Here is a 20,972-nt window from a genome sequence, read left to right as displayed (position 1 = left end):
TCCTTGGGACAGATTTGCAAACTACTGTTTCCAAAGACAGAGACTGCTTTCATTAACTCTGAATTCACAGGTTGGAATGTTATTTGCTTTCTCAAGGTAAATCACTTGTTCTGTAATAAAGGACCCGGTTATTTAGTAGATAAGCCAAGTTGCTGTGTTAGTTTCATCTAGATTTTGAGTTTCCTTTGCTTTTTCCTGGGGTGGGGGGAGGGCTTTAATGTCACATCTGTGTAGATTTATGGAAGTTCTCACCCCTATGACTTAATCTTTGAAGAGCAGTGAAATTAGAAATTGGAACTTACCAGTAATTATATTGATAGTGTCGTTTAATGACGTTTATGTGTAATATAACCAAAATGATCTAATGATCCCAGTTAAATCATGTTAAGACTTTTGTTTTCTTTTTTTCTTATTAATATAATTTAGAAACCATGAACTGTAAAATGTATTTTTAGGATTTTGCCAAAGATGAAATATTATTCCATCCTCACAGATCATAACAGTACTTGAGTACTGATTATCAATGATAGGAATCTAGCAGATTAAAAGATAATAAAATAAAAGTGACTTTTAGCTATAAAAGTTTTATATATGTTTTGATGTGCCATTGGAGATATGACATGAATATTCCAAAGGCTCATAGAATTGGTTCTATCCATAACTTACCATTTTTAAGATTAAATAGTAATATAAATTATTTAACACTAACAGTAGTCTAAGTCAATAAATATTAATTATTAAAGTACTTTGTAGTACAGATTGAGAATCATTGCTTTTAATTCTTTTTCCATATAGGTTTATTGACTTCAATAATATTCTAAGTATGATATCTCTGCATTTTTTGTGTTTCACACTCCAGAGGTATAAAGGAACTTACATATAATGACGGACTGAGAGCAGGAATTAAATATACTTACGATATTCCTCTTGGAATGTAAATTTATTTGATTTTCAAAGTTCAAATTCAAAGTTCAAAGTTTAGCAAGCTTAAAAGTACTCTCGCTACATCATTTCCTAGGGAAAGTGCTCTTCGGAGAAGCAGCAGCCTTGGAGGATGACTCTGAGTCAAGGTCAGACGGCAGCAGCCCCACCTTTGCAGGTAGCTCTCTCGGAGTGGCCATGGTGTCCTCCTTGCTCTCCCCTGCTGTCCCCACCTCCTCCCCTCCCCTGCACCTCATGGATCTTGCTCCTGGGAGGCATCAGTGAAGCCAGCTTGCTCAAATGGCGGATAATTCAGGCGTCTTTTATAGTGTTCACTTTGAAATGTGTGTGTTTTCTTGCATCAAGTGTTTGCTGTTTTCCCTGGTTTAAGCTGTTTTAAAATTAGGTTTATACTCCCTGAGTATAAGTCTTTTTGAGAAGAGGATGGTGGGTAAAGTGTCTCACGAATTGCATGGGTTGTGAGGGGGAAAATGGGATTCAAAATTGTCTGAGGCTCTGAACCAGGAAGAAATAGAAAATATGAACAGACCCATTATCAGTATTGAAATTGAATCAGTAATTTTAAAACTCCCAGCAAACAAAAGTCCAGGACCAGGTGGCTTCACAGGTGAATTCTACCAATCATTTAGAGAAGAGTTAACACCTATCCTTGTGAAACCATTCCAAAAAATTGCAGAGGAAGGAACACTTCTAAACTCATTCTGTAAGGCCACTGTCACCTTGATACTGAAACCAGACAAAGATACCACAAAAAAAGAAAATTACATGCCAATATCATTGACGAACATAGATGTAGTCAAATAGGATTTATCCCACGGATGCAAGGCTTTTTCAGTATCCACAAGTCAGTCAATGTGATAGACCACATCAACAAACTGAAGAATAAAAACCATACGATCACCTCAGTAGATGCAGAAAAAGCTTTTGAAAAAATTCAACGTCCATTTACGATAAAAACTCTCCAGAAGGTGGGCGTAGAGGGAACATACCTCAACATAATAAGGGCTATATATGACAAACGCACAGCTAACATCATACTCAATGGTGAAAAGTTGAAAGCATTCCGTCTAAGATCAGGAGAAAGACAAGGGTGCTCAATCTTGCCACTTTTATTCAACATAGTTTTGGAAGTCCTAACCACAGCAATCAGAGAAGAAGAAGAAATAAAAAGAATCCAAGTTGGAAAGGAAGAAGTAAAACTGTCAGTGTTTGCAGATGATACTATACATAAAAAATCCTAAAGATGCCACCAGAAAACTACAAGAGCTCATCAATGAATTTGGTAAAGTTGCAGGATACAAAATTAATATACACTAACAATAAAATGTCAGAAAGAGAGATTAAGGAAACAATCCCATTTAGTATCTCATCAAAAAAAGAAAAACAGAAACCTAGGAATAAACCTACCTAAGGAGGCAGAAGACCTGTACTCCGAAAACTATTAAGACACTGATGAAAGAAATTGAAGACAACATAAACAGATGGAAAGGTATACTGTGATCTTGGATTGGAAGAATCAATATTGTTAAAATGACCATACCCCCAAGGCAATCTACAGATTCATTGCAATCCCTGTCAAATTACCAATGGCATTTTTCACAGAACTGGAACAAAAAATTTTTTTAATTTGTATGGAAACACAAAAGACCCTGGATAGTCAAAACAATCTTGGAAAAGAAGAATGAAGCTGGAAGAATCACTCCCTGACTTCAGACTCTACTACAAAGCTACACTAATTAAAACAGTATGGTACTGGCACAAAAACAGACACATTGATCAGTGCAACAGGATAGAAAGCCCAGAAATAAACCCACACACTTATGGTCAATTAATCTACAACATACGAGGCAAGACTATACAGTGGAGGAAAGACAGTCTCTTCAGTAAAGTGGTGCTGGGAACACTGGACAGCTAACTGTAAAAGAATGAAATTAGAACATTCTCTAAACCATATATGAAAATAAACTAAAAATGGATTGAAGACCTAAATGTAAGACCAGATACTATAAAATTCCTAGAGGAAAACATAGGCAGAATACTCTTTGACATAAATCACAGCAGTGTTTTTCTGGGTCTGTTTCCTAGAGTGATGGAATTAAAAGCTTTTGCACAGCAAAGGAAACCATAAAGAAAATGAAAAGACAGCCTACAGAATGGGAGAGAATATTTGCAAGTGACGAGACCGACAAGGGATTAATTTCCAAAATATACAAACAGCTCATACATCTTCATGTAAAAAAAATATGCAACCCAATCAAAAAGTGGGCAGAGACCTAAATAGACATTTCTCCAAAGAAGACATAGAGATAGCCAACAGGCACATGAAAAGATATTCATTATCACTAATTATTAGAGAAATGCAAATCAGAACTACAATGAGGTACCACCTCACACCAGTCAGAATGGCCATCATCAAAAAGTCTACAAATAATAAATGCTGGAGAGGGTGTGGAGAAAAGAGATCCCTCCTACACTGTGGGTGGGAATGTAAATTGGTCCAGCCACTCTGGAAAAGTGGAAGTGTGGAAGTTCCTTAAAAAACTGAAAATAGAGCTACCATATGATCCAGCAATCTCACTCCTGGGCATGTATCTGGAGAAAAACATGGTTTGAAAGGATACATGCACCCATATGTTCACTGCAGCACTACTTATAATAACCAAAACGTGGAAACAACCTAAATGCCCATCGACAGAGAAATGCTTAAAGAAGATGTGGTACATATATACAATGGAGTACTATTCAGCCATAAAAAAGAATGAAATAATGACATTTGCAGCAACATGGATGGACCTAGAGATTATCATACTAAGTGAAGTAAGTCAGACGGAGAAAGACAAATATCGTAAGTTAGCACTTATGTGTGGAATCTTAAAAAGATGATACAAATGAACTCATTTACAAAACAGAAATGGATTCACAGGCAAAGAAAACAAACTTATGGTTACCAAAGGGGAAAGAGCAGGAGAGGGATAAATTGGGAATTTGGGTTTAGCAGATATACACACTATTATATACAAAATAGATAAATAAGGACCTACTGTATAGCACAGGGAACTATATTCAATATCTTGTAATAACCTATAATGGAAAAGAATCTGTAAAAAAAAAAAATATATATATATATATATATATGTATGTAGCTGAATCACTGCTGTACACCTGAAGCATTGTAAATCAACTATACCTCAATTAAAAAAAAATTGTCTGAGGATAGCTTAACTTGAAAGAAATTTACATTTGTTTACAAATAATTATCTAATTAAGCTCTCTATTCATCTTGTGAAAGATGAGTATTTAGTAAGATACTAATAATTGGATTAAATGAGAGTGGTTTGGGTTGTATAACCCTATGCAAAAGAATATTTTTAGATAACTGAAAATGAGGCTGAAATACTGGGGAAGGAAAATCTGAATAATTTCAGTGGTGATTACTTATTTATTGATTTAGTCTACAAAATAGAAATTGATTTTTTAACTTACAAAACTAAAGTTAAAACAAAAAAATTACAACTATACACAACATTATAAAGCCCAAGTGCCCATTGACCCACTGGCCTACAGGAGTGACATTGCTAACAGCTTGGTGTAGATTTTTATGTAGTGGTAGTGTATTTATTTATTTAGATTTTTATGTAGTGGTAGTGTATTTATTTATTTATTTATAAACAAACAAACAAACACACAAATAATTTTACTTATTTATTTATTTGGTTGCACCGGGTCTTAGTTGCAGCAGGTGGGCTCCTTAGTGGCAGCTCGCCAGCTCCTTAGTTGTGGCATATGAACTCTTAGTTGAGGCATGCATGTGGGATCTAGTTCCCTGATCGGGGATCGAACCCAGGCCCCCTGCACTTTGAGCGCAGTCTTAACCACTGTGCCACCGGGGAAGTCCGCATAATGGTGTTTTTGTGTTTTTTTTTTTTTTTAATGGGAATTTAAAAACTAAACTAGGGAAATGTGAAACTCTATGCTACCGGAGAGTAGGACTGGCTTAGAGGTCTTGAACAGGGTCTGGGAAGAAGGAAAGCCCACCTCCAAGAGCACTGCTTGCTTAGAGCTCCGGGCATTTGGGTTCTTTTTTTGTTTTTTTAAATAAATTTATTTATTTTTGGCTGCATTGGGTCTCTGTTGCTCCGCCGCGGGCTTTCTGTAGTTGCGGCGAGCGGGGGCTACTCTTAGTTGCTGTTCGTGGGCTTCTCATTGCAGTGCCTTCTCTTGTTGCGGAGCACGGGCTCTAGGCACGCAGGCTTCAGTAGTTGTGGCTCTTGGGCTCTAGAGCACAGGCTCAGTAGTTGTGGCGCATGGACTTAGTTGCTACGTGGCATGTGGGATCTTCCCGGATCAGGGCTCGAACCCTGTCCCCTGCATTGGCAGGCTGATTCTTAACCAGTGTACCACCAGGGAAGCCCTGCTCCGGGCATTTGTGACCACCCAGCCTGTGCCCCTGACCGGGGTGCCTAGGAATCGCCAAAGTCTCGTCGCTGCTCCACACTCAGGCTGGAGCAGTTGCTTAAGAACTGGAGGTGGTAATGTTGCTGGGCAGGGTTCAGGTTTTGCACTGAAATGCCATTTGAGAATATTCATAGCATTTAAAAAATATCTACTTATGATCCTTATTTTATCAATACCGTAATATAGTAAAAGGTAAGTAAATAATACAGTAAACATGTCTGAAGGATGCACTGTTGTCTTGCTTTTGAAATTGAGTAGTTCATATTTTCAATGTATTTCAGGGATTCTTGCAGTTAAAACATTTGCTGATAGTGAATTTTGGGGTATTTTGCAAATATTTGATCCCGTATTGCATGCTTTTCCTGACCCTTTGAAGAATGAGTGTTTCTTTGTCTTCAGCCTCAGTCAAGGGTGAGAGTGGCGGTGAGCTGGCGGCCTCTTCTGGGGTCTCCACTCCCAGCTCAGCTGCCGACTCTGTGGGTCACGACATCATCACTGAGCAGCCCCGCTCACAGCACACACTTCAGACGGACTCAGTGGATCTGACTGGCTGTGACTTGACGAGTGGTGCCACTGATGGGGACGAGGAGGACATCTTGAGCCACAGCTCCAGCCAGATGAGCGCCGTCCCGTCTGACCCTGCCATGGACCTGAACGATGGGACCCAGGCCTCCTCTCCCATCAGTGACAGCTCCCAGACCACCACCGAGGGGCCTGATTCAGCTGTGACCCCTTCCGACAGTTCTGAAATTGTGAGTGGTTGGAGGGGGCAGCCCAGTTTCTTCAGAGGGACCTTCCCTGGAGGCCCAGACCTGGACCCTCCTGCTGGTTCACTCCATTCATCTGACCCACTGATAATAGTGTAGCGGTCACCAGCTCAGATCCTTAACAGGCAGCTCGGCCCCATCTGAGTCCTTCACTGGAGAAAACAGCCCAGTGTCTTTCGTGTCGAACGTGGAGGTCAAAAGTGCATTAAAAATTTCTTAATATCTTGTTGGGCACAGGTTAAGTCATTGTTTTGAAAGTCCTTGAGGAGCGTATTATTAACAGATCTGTGGTCTTAATGCAGTATGATTAATAACATTAATACTGTGCATTATTTTAACACTTTCTGACTTTTCAAAACCTTTTACAACCTATCCCATCTTGAGCATGGATCTGAGTGCCTCTTATCTCTGAGTTAGTGGACAAGAAACACCTCAAGAGTGGTCTAAAGTTTGGTACAGGTATAAACCAAATTTTACAGCTCCATTTTATTGAAACAGTTTGTACTATTAATAGTTTTGCTACTATTGAATGTATTTTATTAAGAATATAAATATATATTCTACTTAAATGAATGCAGAAACTGTGCGTTACAAATCATGAGCTAAAGCACTGGCAGCTCTCCACTTGTCGTGTGGATGTGGTTCCTAATGGCCGAGTGGATTGCCACTTACTCGGCTGGAGAAGTGGGCTCACGGTTGGGGTTTTTAACTAGAAGACCTGGAGGAGGGTAGGACAGATAACGGGAACGGTGGGAAATGATTTTAAGTCAGGAAAGGGGGAAGAGTGCTAACCAGTAGGCCGGGAGAAGAGAAGGTTGGGTAAGTGCTGGGCTCAGTAGCACGTTAAGTGTGCAGAGGAAATTTCTGTTGTTTGCTTATTGCACCGGCTTTCATCTTGCCTTTTTACAGTAGATAATTTCTGGGCAGGTTTGCTAGAAGTAGGACTGAATGACCACAGGAGGTTGTGAAAGCGTCCCGTCTGGGAGTGCTGCAGCAGCTGTGTGTTGTGTGGTAGGGCTGGGCCAGGGACCCACGCCGGGCTATGGCCTGCAGGGAAGTAAACCTCTTCCCTTGATGCGTCTCACACTGGCAGAGTTCTTTCTGATTTATGAGGTGCTTCCGTGTCCTTTATTTAGTCATTAGTTATTTGCAGAACAAATGTACTGAGCATCTGTTCTGTTCCAGGGATTGTCCTACAAGCTGCAGACGAAGTAGAGGGCACAACATGCAAAGCTAATATTTTAGAGTGGGAGCCCTCAAACTCTTCCCATTTAGGGCCAGATAGTAAATAGCTTTGGCTTTGTGAACCATATGACCTGTGTTGCATACTCATCTGTGCTGTTGAGGTGCCAGAGCAGCCGTAGATAAGTAAATGAATGAGCATGACTGTGTGCCAATAAAACTTTATTTACAAAAACAGCTGGTGGGCCAGGTTTGGCACACCGACGTAGTTTGCCTGCCTCTGTTCTAGAGTGTGTGACTGTGTGGGTGGGGCAGATGATTAGCCAGTAATCAACAGGTAAATACACACATAGTCAGATGGCAGTAAGTGCCATAGAGAAAAATAAGCCAACTGTAGTGGGTCGGGATTGTCCTCATGAGATAGCCCAGTGTGGGGCTTGTCTTGGAGGGAGCCCACCACGATGAGAATTCTGGCTTGGCCATTTACTAGCTGTGTAGCCTAGAGCAGTTATGGCCCTTCTTGCCTCAGTTTTCTTATCCACGAAATGAAGATGATGACAGTACTTATGTTGTAAGACTTATGAGGATAAGGGAAATAATACATGTAAGTACTTTTGAGCCTGCCTGGGGTGTAGTATGATATTCAAAAAATGTTTTTTTATTGTGGTGAAACTTCTCATTTTAACCTGTGTGGGTTCTTTTTTTTTTAAACAATCTGGAGAGTGGAGGAAATCATTTCTTTCTTGGTTGTTTTTGAGCAAGTAGCTCAGTTTCTTTTTAATTTAATTAGAGGGATTTGGAATGATTTTTTTAAATGATATAGAATTTATTTCAGTAATAATTTAGCATACTGAAGGTACATCACTCAGTTTTTCAGGTCAATTACAATTGGGTGTGAAAAATTTTGCAGTATGAAATCATAACCCACATATATGGCTAAATGCGCCCAAAACTTAGTTGGGTCATTTCTAGCAGTTTAGGGGATAACCTATTGGTAGACTTTTGTCTAAAAGATTTTTCCTCATTTTTGACTTACTGTAAAATTTGCTTGTGAACACAAATACTTTTGTTTGGATTTTTTTTCTTTTTGTAATCAAAAAGAGAAATGTTCAGATTGGAATTGTTTTGGAATTTTTAGAGTTACGAAAGCTTTTTATAATGTAGCAGTAACGCGTGGTCAGTCAGCTCTTGATAATGTACATGCACGCACCCATGTGCACTTGAAGAAGTGACCTTCGTGTTGGCATGTGAGATGTGGTCCGTGTTATTTGTGGGGTTTTGCCTTTGCCTTCCACGTTGGAGGGCTTACGCCTCGATGGTCGCACTTCAGAACCCTCACAGTCCCTCTTGAACTGTTTAGGTGTTAGATGGTGCCGACAGCCAGTACCCAGGGATGCAGGTGGGGCAGCGCCAGGACGAGGATGAGGACGCTGCTGTGGTTCTTCCTGACGAAGACGCGGAGGCTTTCAGAAGCTCTTCCATCGGTACGTTGACTTCAGGCCATGTACTACGGAGCGGCCTTGTCTTCAACCCTGACCTCTTATATCTCAGCTTCTGAGAAGAAATCTTCTGGCGTCTGTTTCCTGAGGTGTAAATAGCAAATGAGGAAAGTCAATTGAGAAGTTATTATCCTTTTTTTGATCTAAATCCTGTGGTTGCGTATTGACTTTGTGTAAATATGTGTATTTGTGTTTTAATTGGAAACTTGTCACTTAACCTCTCTTTCTCTGATTTTGAAGCCCTTCAACAAGCACATTTGTTGAAAAGCATGTCCCACAGCAGGCAGCCCTCTGACAGCAGTATAGATAAATTTGTCTCAAGAGGTGAAGCTGCTGAGCCAGGAGGTCAGGAGAACAAGGTGAGACACTTAGGCCCGAGACTGCTCAGCATCCTGAGCCCCAGTGAGCGTTCAGCATCGCCCTGGCTGCTGCCTGTCCGTCGAGCTCTTGGCTTTCCCGTCGCTGAGCTTTTGCTCAGCCCTCTCCCCTTCGCGTATTGACCTCTTCCCGGGTCTGCTCTGCTTTTCTGCCTCTCCAGGTGTGAGCGTGTCCTCACCGTCTGGTGGTCATTCACGGCCTTGCAACATTCTTGGTTTTGTTCCATTGACTTGATTTATTTGTTTGTTTATTTATTGTGGTAAAATACTCATAACATAAAATTTACCGTCGTAATCATTTTTAAGTGTACAGTTCAGTGGTATAAAGTGCATTCACATTGTTGTGCAGCCATCACCACCATCCGTCCACAGAACTTTTCTCATCTTCCCAAACTGGAACTCTGTCCCCATTAGACACTAACCTCCGGTTCCCCCAGCCCCTGGCCCCTGTCACCCACCATTCTGCTTTCTGTCTCTATGGATTTGATGACTCCAGGGACCTCGTATACGTGGAAACACGCAGGATCTGTCCTTTTGTGACGGGCTTGTTTCACTCAGCAGAACGTCCTCAGGGTGCATCCATGTTGTAGCAGGTGTCAGAATGTGTTTACTACATTTTGCTTTTCTCCTCATCTCTTGATGGACACGTGGGTTACTTCCACATTGTGGCTGTTGCAACTAATGCTGTTATCAATGAGTGTACAAATACCTCTTCAAGACCCTGATTTCATTTCTTTAGGGTATATATCAGAAGTGGAATTGCTGGATCATGTGATAGTTCTGTTTTTAATTTTTTGAGGAAGCACTGTACTGTTTTCCACAGCAGCTGTACCATTTTACATTCCTACCCACAGTGCACCAGCGTTCCATTTTCTCCACATCTTCGCCAGCACTTGTTATTTTCTGCTTTTTTTGAGAGTGGCCATCACACTGGGTGTGAAGTGGTGTATCATTGTGGTTTTGATTTGAATTTCCCTGATGATTAGTGATGTTGAGCATCTTTTCATGGGTTTATTGGCCATTCATATGCCTTCTTTGGAGAAATGTCTATTCAAGTCCTTTGCCCATTTTTTAATCAGGTTGTTTGGGTTTTTTTTGTTGCTGCTCAATTGTCCATTGAACTATTTTAAAATTATCTCTGTTGCTTTTACCTTTTCCATGTAAGTGTCCTGTATTCCCAGTTAATTTTAAATTCCTTGAGGGCAAGAAGTAGTGTTTCGTACTTAGTCCCTCCGTGGATGCTCAGTCACCGTAGCGACCTCGGCTGTTCCTTCTGGGCCCCCTCGCACCAGGCCCTCCGCTCGCAGCTTTGGGCTCCCCCAGGCTCTTTCCTCTGCCCGAGGAGCTTCCCCCGGATGCCAGGTCTCGGCTGCCCTCCTGTGTGGCTCCCTCCCTGCGCATTGGGCTCGTCCCTGCCACGGCCCACGTGGCCCTGGGTCAGGACTCCCTCTGGCTGGTCTGATTCTGCTCTGCCATGGCCCGTGAGCTTGGGCACCTGTGGGTGAAGGTAGGCGTCTCTGAATCCCCAGCGCCTGGCACAGCTGCTGTTCTGGAACTATTTGTTGGATGAACTAACGAATCAATGGGTGGGCTCCATGATTATAAGACAAACAAGTGTCAGTTTTTCTGTTCCAGCCCTGCCGGATCAAAGGCGACATTGGCCGGTCCAGGGATGAAGATTCTGCTCCTCTTGTCCATTGCGTCCGCCTTCTGTCTGCTTCATTTTTGCTAACTGGGGAAAAGCACGGTAAGTGTAGAAAGGCAGGTGCAGAGTTGAAGGGAATGACTTTAGGTTTCAGAGGTCATCTTGGGAACCAGCTTCGTGCCTGTTTGCAGCAGACAGAGTAGAATCTGGGGACGAGCTTTGGTTTTCACTGACCGGTGGGGGAGGGAGGGGAAGATGGGAGCAGCTGGTTTAGTGGGTCTAGTTTTGTGTGTTTGGAAGCTAGATATCTGCTGCTTTGAAGCTGAAGGTGACCCAGGTGTATTCGTTTGCAGCCTTGGTTCCGGATAGGGATGTGAGGGTCAGTGTGAAGGCACTGGCGCTCAGCTGTGTTGGAGCTGCTGTGGCCCTTCACCCTGAATCTTTCTTCGGCAGACTTTACAGAGCACCGCTTGACACCATGGAATACCCTGGTATGTTCAAAGTTTGTATCTTCCTCCTCGACGTTTAATCATTATTTTGAAAACTATTTCAAACCGTCTTGACTATTTTAGTTTTAGAGCACTAAGTTTTCTGAGCTAATTTGCGGCATTTGAGGTGTGTTCTCCATAAAACACATAAATAGTCATGTTTTTAGCTTCCCGGACCCCCTATAGGTGCAGTGTTTAGTTGAAACACATACAACAAAGCGATAGAAATCTGGGAACGTCGGAGCGGATTTGCGTATGAATTGGATCTATACCAAAACCACAAATTGTGTATAATCAAAATTGCTTTGGGCCACACCACCCAGGCCAGGTGTTCACACTCAGAGTCAGTGGGCACCGAGACCAGCTGGGGCAGCAGCAGACCAGTCTCCTGTCATGCATGTTCTGGGGCGTATTCTCACGATGGGGTGAACGGTGGGCAGACTCGCTTTCCTAAAGTTATCCTCCCGCCTGCTCTCTGTCTTTCCTTGGGCAAGGGGACACCCCATGCTTTTGAGTTTATATTAGGTTAAGTGTGGACAAGTTTGAGGTTCTCTAGTAATTTTTTGAGATGAAACCTTGGAATTTTGATTATTGGCTGACAACCTGGAATTATAATCCAGAAAATCTGTTGTGTTGAAGGATGAGTATAGAGTCTTTAAACCCCGAAACGTTTTTACCACTGATGGTTATTATATTCAAGTCTTTTCTAGATTAGGATCACTGCCTCGCCCTCTTTTTCTTTCCTGAGAATTCAGCCTTTGCCCTGAGTTAGAAAGTTGACGGTAGGGACTTGTACAGTGGCCGGCTGTCTCTCTCCACAGAGGAGCGGTACGTGTCAGACATCTTGAACTACATCGACCACGGGGACCCACAGGTCAGAGGGGCCACAGCTATCCTCTGTGGGACCCTTGTCTCCTCCATCCTCAGCAGGTCCCGCTTCCACGTGGGAGACTGGATGGGCACCGTCAGAACTCTGACAGGTAACGGCGAGTGTTCGCTTTTCAGTTTGTCTCTTCCAGATGGCATTCTCATGTTCAGGTTCACATGAAGGTGTTTGTTCCTTGCTCTTCCGATCAGGAAATACATTTTCTCTGGCGGACTGCATTCCCCTGCTGCAGAAGACTTTGAAGGACGAATCTTCTGTTACTTGCAAGTTGGCTTGTACAGCTGTGAGGGTGAGCATAATCATTTGTGGAAATCATTTCTTCGATTAGTGGAAATTTTACCGATGTTACAGTTAAAATTGGAGCTTAACATTAAATATTTCCAGACATTCTAAACAATAATAAACATCTGTGTGTCCACCACTCAGCCTTAGAAGGAAAACATTGCCAACAGTTAAGGTTTAATAGACTTTGATTTAAATCTCAGAATATTTGTTTGAAGTATACGTTCCCTAAAGGGTGTCTATACCTTGCTCACATTAAGTGTAAAACCTGTTGAATTGAAAAAACAGCTCTTTCAGGTCCATAGAATGGATAGAGTTAAAGTGGGGCATAGGGGTTATTTAATCCCCTTTGTTCTTTGTGTCGAGGGACAGCCCCGGTCCCTTATGTGTTGGGAACTTCATATCAGCCGGTCCCTACATCACAGCTGCCGGTCAACAGCAGTCCAAGCTAACCAGTAAAAACCAAAACAAAAAGCCTTCAGTTGTCAGACTTACGGGATACCGTCCCTTTTTAAAATTTCACGGCCCGGCCAGAATTGCTCCTTAGTTCCAGTTGTCTGCCAGGTTTCAGTCAGTCTGTCTTTGCTGGAGCAGAAGGGAGGGGGTTTGCAGCAGGCAGCAGGCCGCGCGTGGAACTGCCCACGGGCGTGCTCAGGGCTCGGGGGAGGGTGCAGCCTCGGAGGCCCATCCTGTCCGCTCCTGTGACCGAGGGCAGGGTCGCGTCAGGAGGGGCTCAGGTGCTGGGTCCCGTGTGCTGGGCCCGCGGCTGAGCTCGGGTTTAGCAGTGGTGGTGTGGCGCGTGGTCGGTGATGACGAGGTCGGTGTCTGGGAGGAGAGGCCAGGGTAGAGGCAGAGACGGGGAGAAGAAAACCGTTTTGTGGAAGGGACACATTTACTTTGCAACTCGAGTTTGCGGAGGTGAGTGTATTTGATAAGTGTTTCTGAGAGATGTGGAAACAGGGCAGCATCCCTGTTGCTGTTAAAGGAAGACGGAGCGGGGGCGGTGGGGAGGGGTCGGCGTGGGAGGGGTCGGCGGAGGCCCACCTGCTGCCCGCCGTGCCTTCCAGCTCTGCGTCATGAGTCTCTGCAGCAGCAGCTACAGCGAGTGGGGGCTGCAGCTCCTCACTGACGTGCTGGCCCTGCGGAGCAGCTCCTACTGGCTGGTGAGGACGGAGCTTCTGGAGACCGTGGCAGAGATCGACTTCAGGTGAGTGAGTCGGGCTCGTTGGGTTGGCGAACCGCAGCCGCTCCCAAGTCTGAACAGGCGTTGGAAGGCCCGGTCCCCTGGTGCCAGTGGTGACGCTTAGCGAGTGACCCACGTCAGCATCCGAGTGGTTTGCACGGCTGCCGCTGCCCGTCTCCTCCTCGACTTTGCCCCCTTCCTGGAATGTTTACGTACAGGCAGAGGAGTGGAGTTTTCTGGTAGTCTTAGTCATCTAAGTGTTCTGGATGGTGTGAATAAAAGAGCTCGAACTTGTAAGACAGTGAAGCTTGTGTCACTTGTGCTTGTTTAAACGAGTGTACTTAATTAACACTGTACTGAACTTAGCTGATCTGTATTGTGTTGCAGTTAAAAATAACTTCTGATGCCTTGCAGTTTTTCATTTTCTAAGAGTAAGTTTTCTTTCCGGATGATTTCTCTCTATGCTTTCTTTTAGACGGGAAATTGTCCTTTATTGTCCAGGAATATTGTGCTTTTAAGCCGCCATTTATAGAGTGCTTGTTGTGTGCCAGGCTGGGCTAGGTGCCCTCTGTGGGTTACCTTCTCTCAACCTCACAACATCTCCGTGAAGTCAGGGTTGCTTTCACCTACGTCTCACAGACAGGACCCTGAGTGGGGCGGGCGGGGACCTTCTGGTCTTTGGGAGGCACCAGAGTCTCAGCCCCCTCCCCACAGTCTGCCCTCCCGCCTTCTTCGGTAGGCGTCTGAGCTAATTCTGTAGGGCGCTTGGGGTCTTTCAAAATAACACCTGTTTATATCCATTTTGAAGAAAAATAGTTTCCTGAGTAGTGTCTGACTGAATCTGGAGTCAGGAGAGCAGTGTAAATTCTACTTGTTTGGAAAACATGAGTCTTTCTGCTGTTTTAAGTAAGGCTGCCTCAGAGCCTTCCCTGGCTCTTGGTTAATGTGCTGGAACCGGCCGTCCTCCTTGCTCTGTCAGTGGTGCAGGCCATCAGCGGGTGTTTGTTCAGTAACTAAATTGTTTCATTGTGAAATATGTTCTTTTGTGTTAGGTTGGTGAGCTTTTTGGAGGCAAAAGCAGAAAACCTACACAGAAGGGCCCATCATTATACAGGGGTAAGCCCTTCATTTTTGTGAGGCCATGATTTAACTTCCAGGAAGCGCACTTTCCTGGTGGAGTAGAGTGTCTTGGAATGCGCTCTGTCCTAGATTCATTTCACGTGAAGTATTTATTGACATCATGAAAGTTGTGACTGTATGCGTGACTTTAGGACTAGTGATGTTGAGTTCTTCCTCGCTGGCTTTCCAAAACATCTGACCTAAAACTTAGTTAAACACAGAGATTATATCTGATTTTATTATCCTTCTTTCCAAAGCTTTTAAAACTGCAAGAACGAGTGCTCGATAACATTGTCATCTATTTGCTTGGGGATGAAGACCCCAGGGTGCGCCATGTTGCTGCAGCTTCGTTAATGAGGTACTTACCAATTATTTTATCTCTTTTCACTTGCTTGGTTAAAGTACTAAATGATATGAGAATGGGAAGAGAGGGGAAAATTCAGAGGACGTGGGGCAGTATTTCTAAATCTTTTGAGCTCACTGTCAGCTACTCTTAAACTATCAAAAAAGATATTTTTCACTACCTTAAGGGTCTAAAATGAAAATTTAAACAACAAAGTACTAGCTTCCTATTATAAAAGTAATGCACTTTCATGGCCAGAATTTTGAAATATGGAGACTAGCACTGGAAAAATCACCTTCAGTTCTACCATTGGAGATAACCACTGTTAACATTTTTTCCTGCATATCCTGTGTACAAGTTTCTTTTTCAAAATTGGGACAAAATGTACATGCAGTTCTGTTATCTGATAATTTCCACATAATGTATCATTAGCATCTTCCTGTTGGAAATACTCTTCTAAAAAAGAAATTTTAACTGGCATTGTTGTCTGGGGCGGCACCCTGTATTCAAATATATTCATATTTCCGTACTGAAGTGCATGACATCTCCTATAATGTGAGATAAATAAAGCCCGTAAATATTGTTTAAAAATTTTTTTAGTTAGTGGCCACTTTTTCACTAGGTAGTTGTGATAAATTTTTATATAAATATTATTTGGTTGGATATTAAATTTTTATTGATTTAAATATTGAATAATGGTTCAGTGACTATTGTTATACATAAATGTTTATGTGTAATTCTTTTTCTTAGAATTAATTCCTGGAAGTTGAGTTACTGGGCCAAGCAAGCTTTTTGATTTTTTTTCCTAGTAGCTTTATTGAGGTATAATTTTATATCTCTTAAAATTTACTCATCTTAAGTGTACAATTAAATGATTTTTGGTAAATTTACAGAGTTGTGCAACCTTCACCACAATCCAATTTTAGAACATTTCCATCATCTCAAAAAGATCTTTTGTGCCCATTTGCAATAATTCCCAGTACCCACCTGGCCACAGGCAACCACTAATCTACTTCCTGACTTTAGAGATTTGCCTTTTCTACACGTTTTATAGAAATGAGATCACATAATAAATAGATGGGACTTTTGTGTCTGGCTTCTTTTGCTTAGTTTTTGAGATTCATCCGTGCTACGTGGTGTGTTTGTTCCTTCCATTGTTGAATAGCATTCTGTTACATAGATAATACTCTATTTTATTTATACGTTCACCAGGTGGTATTATTATTTTCACTTTTGACTACTCTGAATCATGCTTTTCATTTCTCATGGGTAGATACCTCGAAGTGGGTTTTTATGGGTTTTGGTACTTATTGTGAAATTACTCTCCAGAAACAGATCCGTTTATGCTCCCACTCCCAGAATACGTTTGTGCCTGATTCTTCTCACCAAAACAGTATTTCAGAAGAAGTTAACTATGTGTCAGTTGTTCAGGCGGTCATTGGTATTTCTTATTAACATAACCTTTATCTTGTTTTAAAAGTAGTACATGTTTACTGAACAAAATTTAGGAAAAATGTAAAGAAGGAAATAAAAATCTTTGTCATCAAACTACTCAAAGAAAACCAGTTACATTTCGGTGGATACTCCTTTGGTTTTCAGTGTGGTCATTTGCATTTCTTTGGTTACTTGTGAGGTGTACCTTTTCATGGATTTAACTGGATTTATATAACTTACTTGATCAAAGATCTTGGATCTTTACCATTTTCTGTGAATGATAGTAATTTATTAAACCTTAGGAAAAAATTGTACTTATGACCAGGTCTTCATGGAGGAAAGAGACTTTCTCTAAAGACACTGGGTTTGCAAACTAATGTGATGAGACAGTCGACTGTTTCTAAAAGTTATGGGCCCGTCTGTGGGCGTGTGAGCGCTCACACGGGGTGTGCCGGGTCCTGATTGCAGGGCGGAGCCCGTGTGCCCCCTGCATTCTGCCTCTGAGTTCACTTTGGATTTGTGAGGGACCTCAGCTGGAGCTCTGCACCCGGGAGCGTGTGGGAGGGTTTTGCAGACGTGAGTAAGGGACAGCCCCCGGCATTCAGATCTGCCCTGTGCTCGGTGCTTCCTGTGCACCGTGGCTTCACGCACTTGTTGATGCTGATCAAGATGGTTAGAAAGAGAACTTTCAAGGTTTTTAAAATCAAAGCATTTAATTATGTGTGGAGAGATGTATGTAACTGTATGACAGCCAGGAAGAGAGTCCAGCGCCTGGTCTTTTCAGAGCGGGTGTGTGGGGGAGTGGCCCTGCGATCGGAGCCTCTGCTCTTAATTCCCCTGAGGAAGGAAGTGTCTGTGGGTAGCCGGAGGGAGGGGATCACAGGTGGGTTTCAGGTACTCTCTAAGGGAACTAAACCTTGCTTTTATGTCAGGCTTGTCCCGAAGCTGTTTTATAAGTGCGACCAAGGACAGGCTGACGCAGTCGTGGCCATGGCGAGAGGTCAAAGCAGCGTTCACCTGAAGCCTCTCATGCACGAGGCGCAGCCTCCATCTCACTTCTCCGCCAGCACCATAACCAGGTACTCCTGCTAGCCGAGGAAGGCGTGCCCTGGGCTCACTCTAAAGCCTCGTGTTTTCTAGAGAAAACGCTTGGAATAGGCGTTCCTCCCTTGATGGGGCGCTTCTCTTTTTCAGGGTCTACCACCCACCTCTTCATTTAAGTAAGCTCTGCTGCAGCCACACAGCAGTGACATCGTAAATCGTGTGATCTGTTTGTTATGAGCCACATACCGACAGCTGTATTTTTCCCTAGGACTCTAAAGCTATGTCTTCTCTAAAAACTTGTCCTTAAAATTTTCACTTTATTTGTGTTGCCTGTGAAGAGTATAGTTATGTCATGACATTAATGTTTAGGTGAGCAGGTTGTTAAAGAGTGTCAGTGTTATTTAAGTTTATCACTAGTTCAGTGATGTGCAGTTATCATTATTCACATTTTTTGGTGAGAGTCTTTTAAATACAATTTCAAATGGTTGTACACAGCCCATTCTTTTCTATGTCTTTTAGACTAGAAGACTAACATAGACTGTGTTTTTTATTGTTGAGGACAGGACACTGAGGGAAACCAAAGTGAATCAACGCTAATCCTGCCTGGGCTTCATTTATATAGTTGGGGAATTAGAATTTGTATGTAACTACAAGGAGGGATTGAAATTGACGCATGCCATGAATGGAGTATGGAAAAGTGGCCGTGCCCTAGTGGGAAAGGGCCTTCTTTTGTCCAGAATCAGGAGTAGATTCATGAAGGATTTCTTTTAACTTAAAGCTTGAAAAATGGGCAGCTTTGGACACGTAGAGAGATTGCAGGCAAGGCTGTGTTGAAGAGAACGTTGCTCCAGTGCTGTGGTGTTGGGAATTGGAGGAGGAGAGGGGTGATTTCAGCCATTTTCCTAGAATAATGACCACATTTATTCCCAGTCTTTCTTTAACTTAAAAGTCAAGACTGCTTTAACCTCTTGTAGCCTTTAATCTTAAAATTTTAAGTGCCATTTGAATTTTGAAAATGTCATAAGCTTCAGTGGTAGATTATAAGTCTCCACATCTCTTTCTCATTAGAATATATAGAGGCTATAACCTACTACCAAGCATAACAGACGTCACTATGGAAAATAACCTTTCGAGAGTCATTGCAGCAGTTTCTCATGAGCTAATCACATCAACCACGAGGGCGCTCACAGTAAGACTCTTTTGGTTGGTCTTAATGAGGTTACTTTTCAGTAGTTGTGTGTGGTCAGTTCTTAACGGTAGGGTGCTTGTATTAGAGCTCTTATATGTGCGGCTTACTAAGAAATTGTGCTTCTGTGAATAAAACCTGGGTTTGTTCCAATGGGAATGGAAACAACTTTTTTTTTTTCTGAACATTAAATATGTTCATTGTAAAAAAGTTCAGCCAAGGGAACTCCCCAGCGGTCTGGTGGTTAGGAATCGGCGCTTTCACTGCCGCGGGCCTGGGTTCAGTCCCTGGCTGGGAACTAAGATCCCACAAGCCGCGCGTCGCGGCCAAAGAATTAAAATCAATCAATCAATCAATCAGCCAGTTTAGGAAGACATAACAAAGAAAAGAAAAACTACCATAATCTGAATTGGTAGTATATCAGAAGTTTAAAATATCTCTAGAATAATTGACTCAGTGACTTTATAATATATACGAAGCAGAAAAAAATCAGAAATGCCAACAAAGATTTTTGTGTAATGTGATTATCTGTATCATTATTTGTGATGCTGAAATTGTAAAAGAACCATAATATCCAAGAGTCCAAAACTGATTAAATTATGATTATAACTAAATTCTGTATAGATGGTGGTATGTTTATTATGCACTTATTAACATGATGCTTTGGAGGATTTTTAACAATCTGTAGAGTGATCATCTGGATTATAATGAGTGAAAAAAGGCACAGTACAAAACTGTGTATGCTTGTGTACAGACAGATCTTGCTTATGAAAAATAATGTTCACATTAAACACATTTCTTACATACTCAAGAAAATGATTGGCAGAAAATTTCCAAAATAAATTTTAGGATTATGAATGATTATGCTTTTTAAGATATTCACAAATTTTCTAAAATGAACAAGTCTAACTTCCATAATCAGAAAAAAAGAATGTTGTACGAAAGTAGTGCCAATTTGCTGATTACCGGGTTAAATCTTGTCATTTATTTTATGTGACAGAAGGAATGCTTTCATGCTGTGAAAACTCAGACAATTATGATTAGACTATCTTGATAAGTATATAAGTGCCTTTCAAACTTAAATATTGTTTGGGCTGTCTGCAGTTTGGTCTTCCCTTGATTTGTTCAAAATATTATAAACATTATTTGTATTTATTGTGGCCTACAGATGTCAGACACTGTTCTAGGCTTGGGATGTAAAAACAAAGAGGATCCCTGCCCCTGTGGTTCTCTCAGTCTGGTTAGGGAGATGGACATTAATTAGCTCCAGCGCTGGAGCAGATGGGGTGGGGTGAGGTGGGGTAGGAAGGGCATTGCAGGTGGGGGCGGGGAGCATAGGATAATTAAAGTTCGAGGCAGAGGAGGTGCATCACTCCTGGCCTCTCCTCACGGGGATATAATCGACCCTCCTTAAACCTGTATCGCAGTTGTCCAGCTGTATCTTCTAAGGTATGAACTTGTATCATGGGAGGACAGATGTCTTATCGTTAGATACAGATCCCAATTTTGTTTTCATTGTTCAGACTCTTTACAAAGGGAAAAAGGAGGTTCAATTTAATAAACTTTTTTGGTGTTTGAGTGTGATTTTCTCATTCCTTTCTTCTTTAGTTCGGATGCTGTGAAGCTCTGTGTCTTCTTTCAACTGCCTTTCCAGTTTGCATTTGGAGTTTAGGTTGGCATTGTGGGTATGTATTTTCCTCGGCGCATGGCTGTCTACAATTATGTGATACAAACATAGTTATACGGATCCCTTTATTTCTTTCTTTTTAAGTCTCACCTTAACAGTTTCACCTTTTGGAAAAATACCCATTGGAATATTTGCTTCTACCCTGTTAGTTGTGTGGGAAGCTAGAGAAGGAGCTATTGGGAAATACTGAATTACTTGTAATTCTAATGGATGTCAGATGCTTACTCTTAAGCATTTTGGAGGATCTGAGGGTATGATTTGCAGGTTAATTTAAGGGAATTTGCATATGCTGGCAAAAGACGTTTCTAATTGGCTTGATTCTCTCCAAAATTATTCACTGTGTATTAAAAATTTAGAAACATTTTTCGTTTGAAATCAAATGTGAGCTATCGTGCAAAAATCGTAATCAATTACAAGAGTAATTTAGGAACTGTTATATTTATATTAGCAGTT

At 42.0% G+C, this 20,972-nt stretch overlaps 1 protein-coding gene across 9 annotated transcripts in view; it reads left to right on the top strand.

Annotated features, from left to right (window-relative positions):
• HTT (huntingtin) overlaps positions 1-20,972 on the top strand; it is a 144,400-nt gene that overhangs the window by 42,677 nt on the left and 80,751 nt on the right. For all 9 annotated transcript variants that reach the window (XM_024119229.3, XM_055086250.1, XM_024119226.3 and 6 more), the window contains 14 exons: positions 1,019-1,099; positions 5,797-6,149; positions 8,707-8,830; positions 9,086-9,204; positions 10,858-10,969; positions 11,221-11,358; positions 12,177-12,335; positions 12,433-12,530; positions 13,591-13,730; positions 14,759-14,822; positions 15,083-15,183; positions 17,535-17,681; positions 18,715-18,835; positions 20,441-20,517. In XM_024119229.3, coding sequence (XP_023974997.1) covers positions 1,019-1,099; positions 5,797-6,149; positions 8,707-8,830; positions 9,086-9,204; positions 10,858-10,969; positions 11,221-11,358; positions 12,177-12,335; positions 12,433-12,530; positions 13,591-13,730; positions 14,759-14,822; positions 15,083-15,183; positions 17,535-17,681; positions 18,715-18,835; positions 20,441-20,517 — 1,834 coding nt within the window. The remainder of the gene's footprint in view (positions 1-1,018; positions 1,100-5,796; positions 6,150-8,706; positions 8,831-9,085; positions 9,205-10,857; positions 10,970-11,220; positions 11,359-12,176; positions 12,336-12,432; positions 12,531-13,590; positions 13,731-14,758; positions 14,823-15,082; positions 15,184-17,534; positions 17,682-18,714; positions 18,836-20,440; positions 20,518-20,972) is intronic.

This window comes from Physeter macrocephalus, chromosome 7, assembly GCF_002837175.3.
Source record: "Physeter macrocephalus isolate SW-GA chromosome 7, ASM283717v5, whole genome shotgun sequence".
NCBI lineage: Eukaryota > Metazoa > Chordata > Mammalia > Artiodactyla > Physeteridae > Physeter > Physeter macrocephalus.
This window is presented reverse-complemented; position numbering and strand designations above follow the sequence as displayed.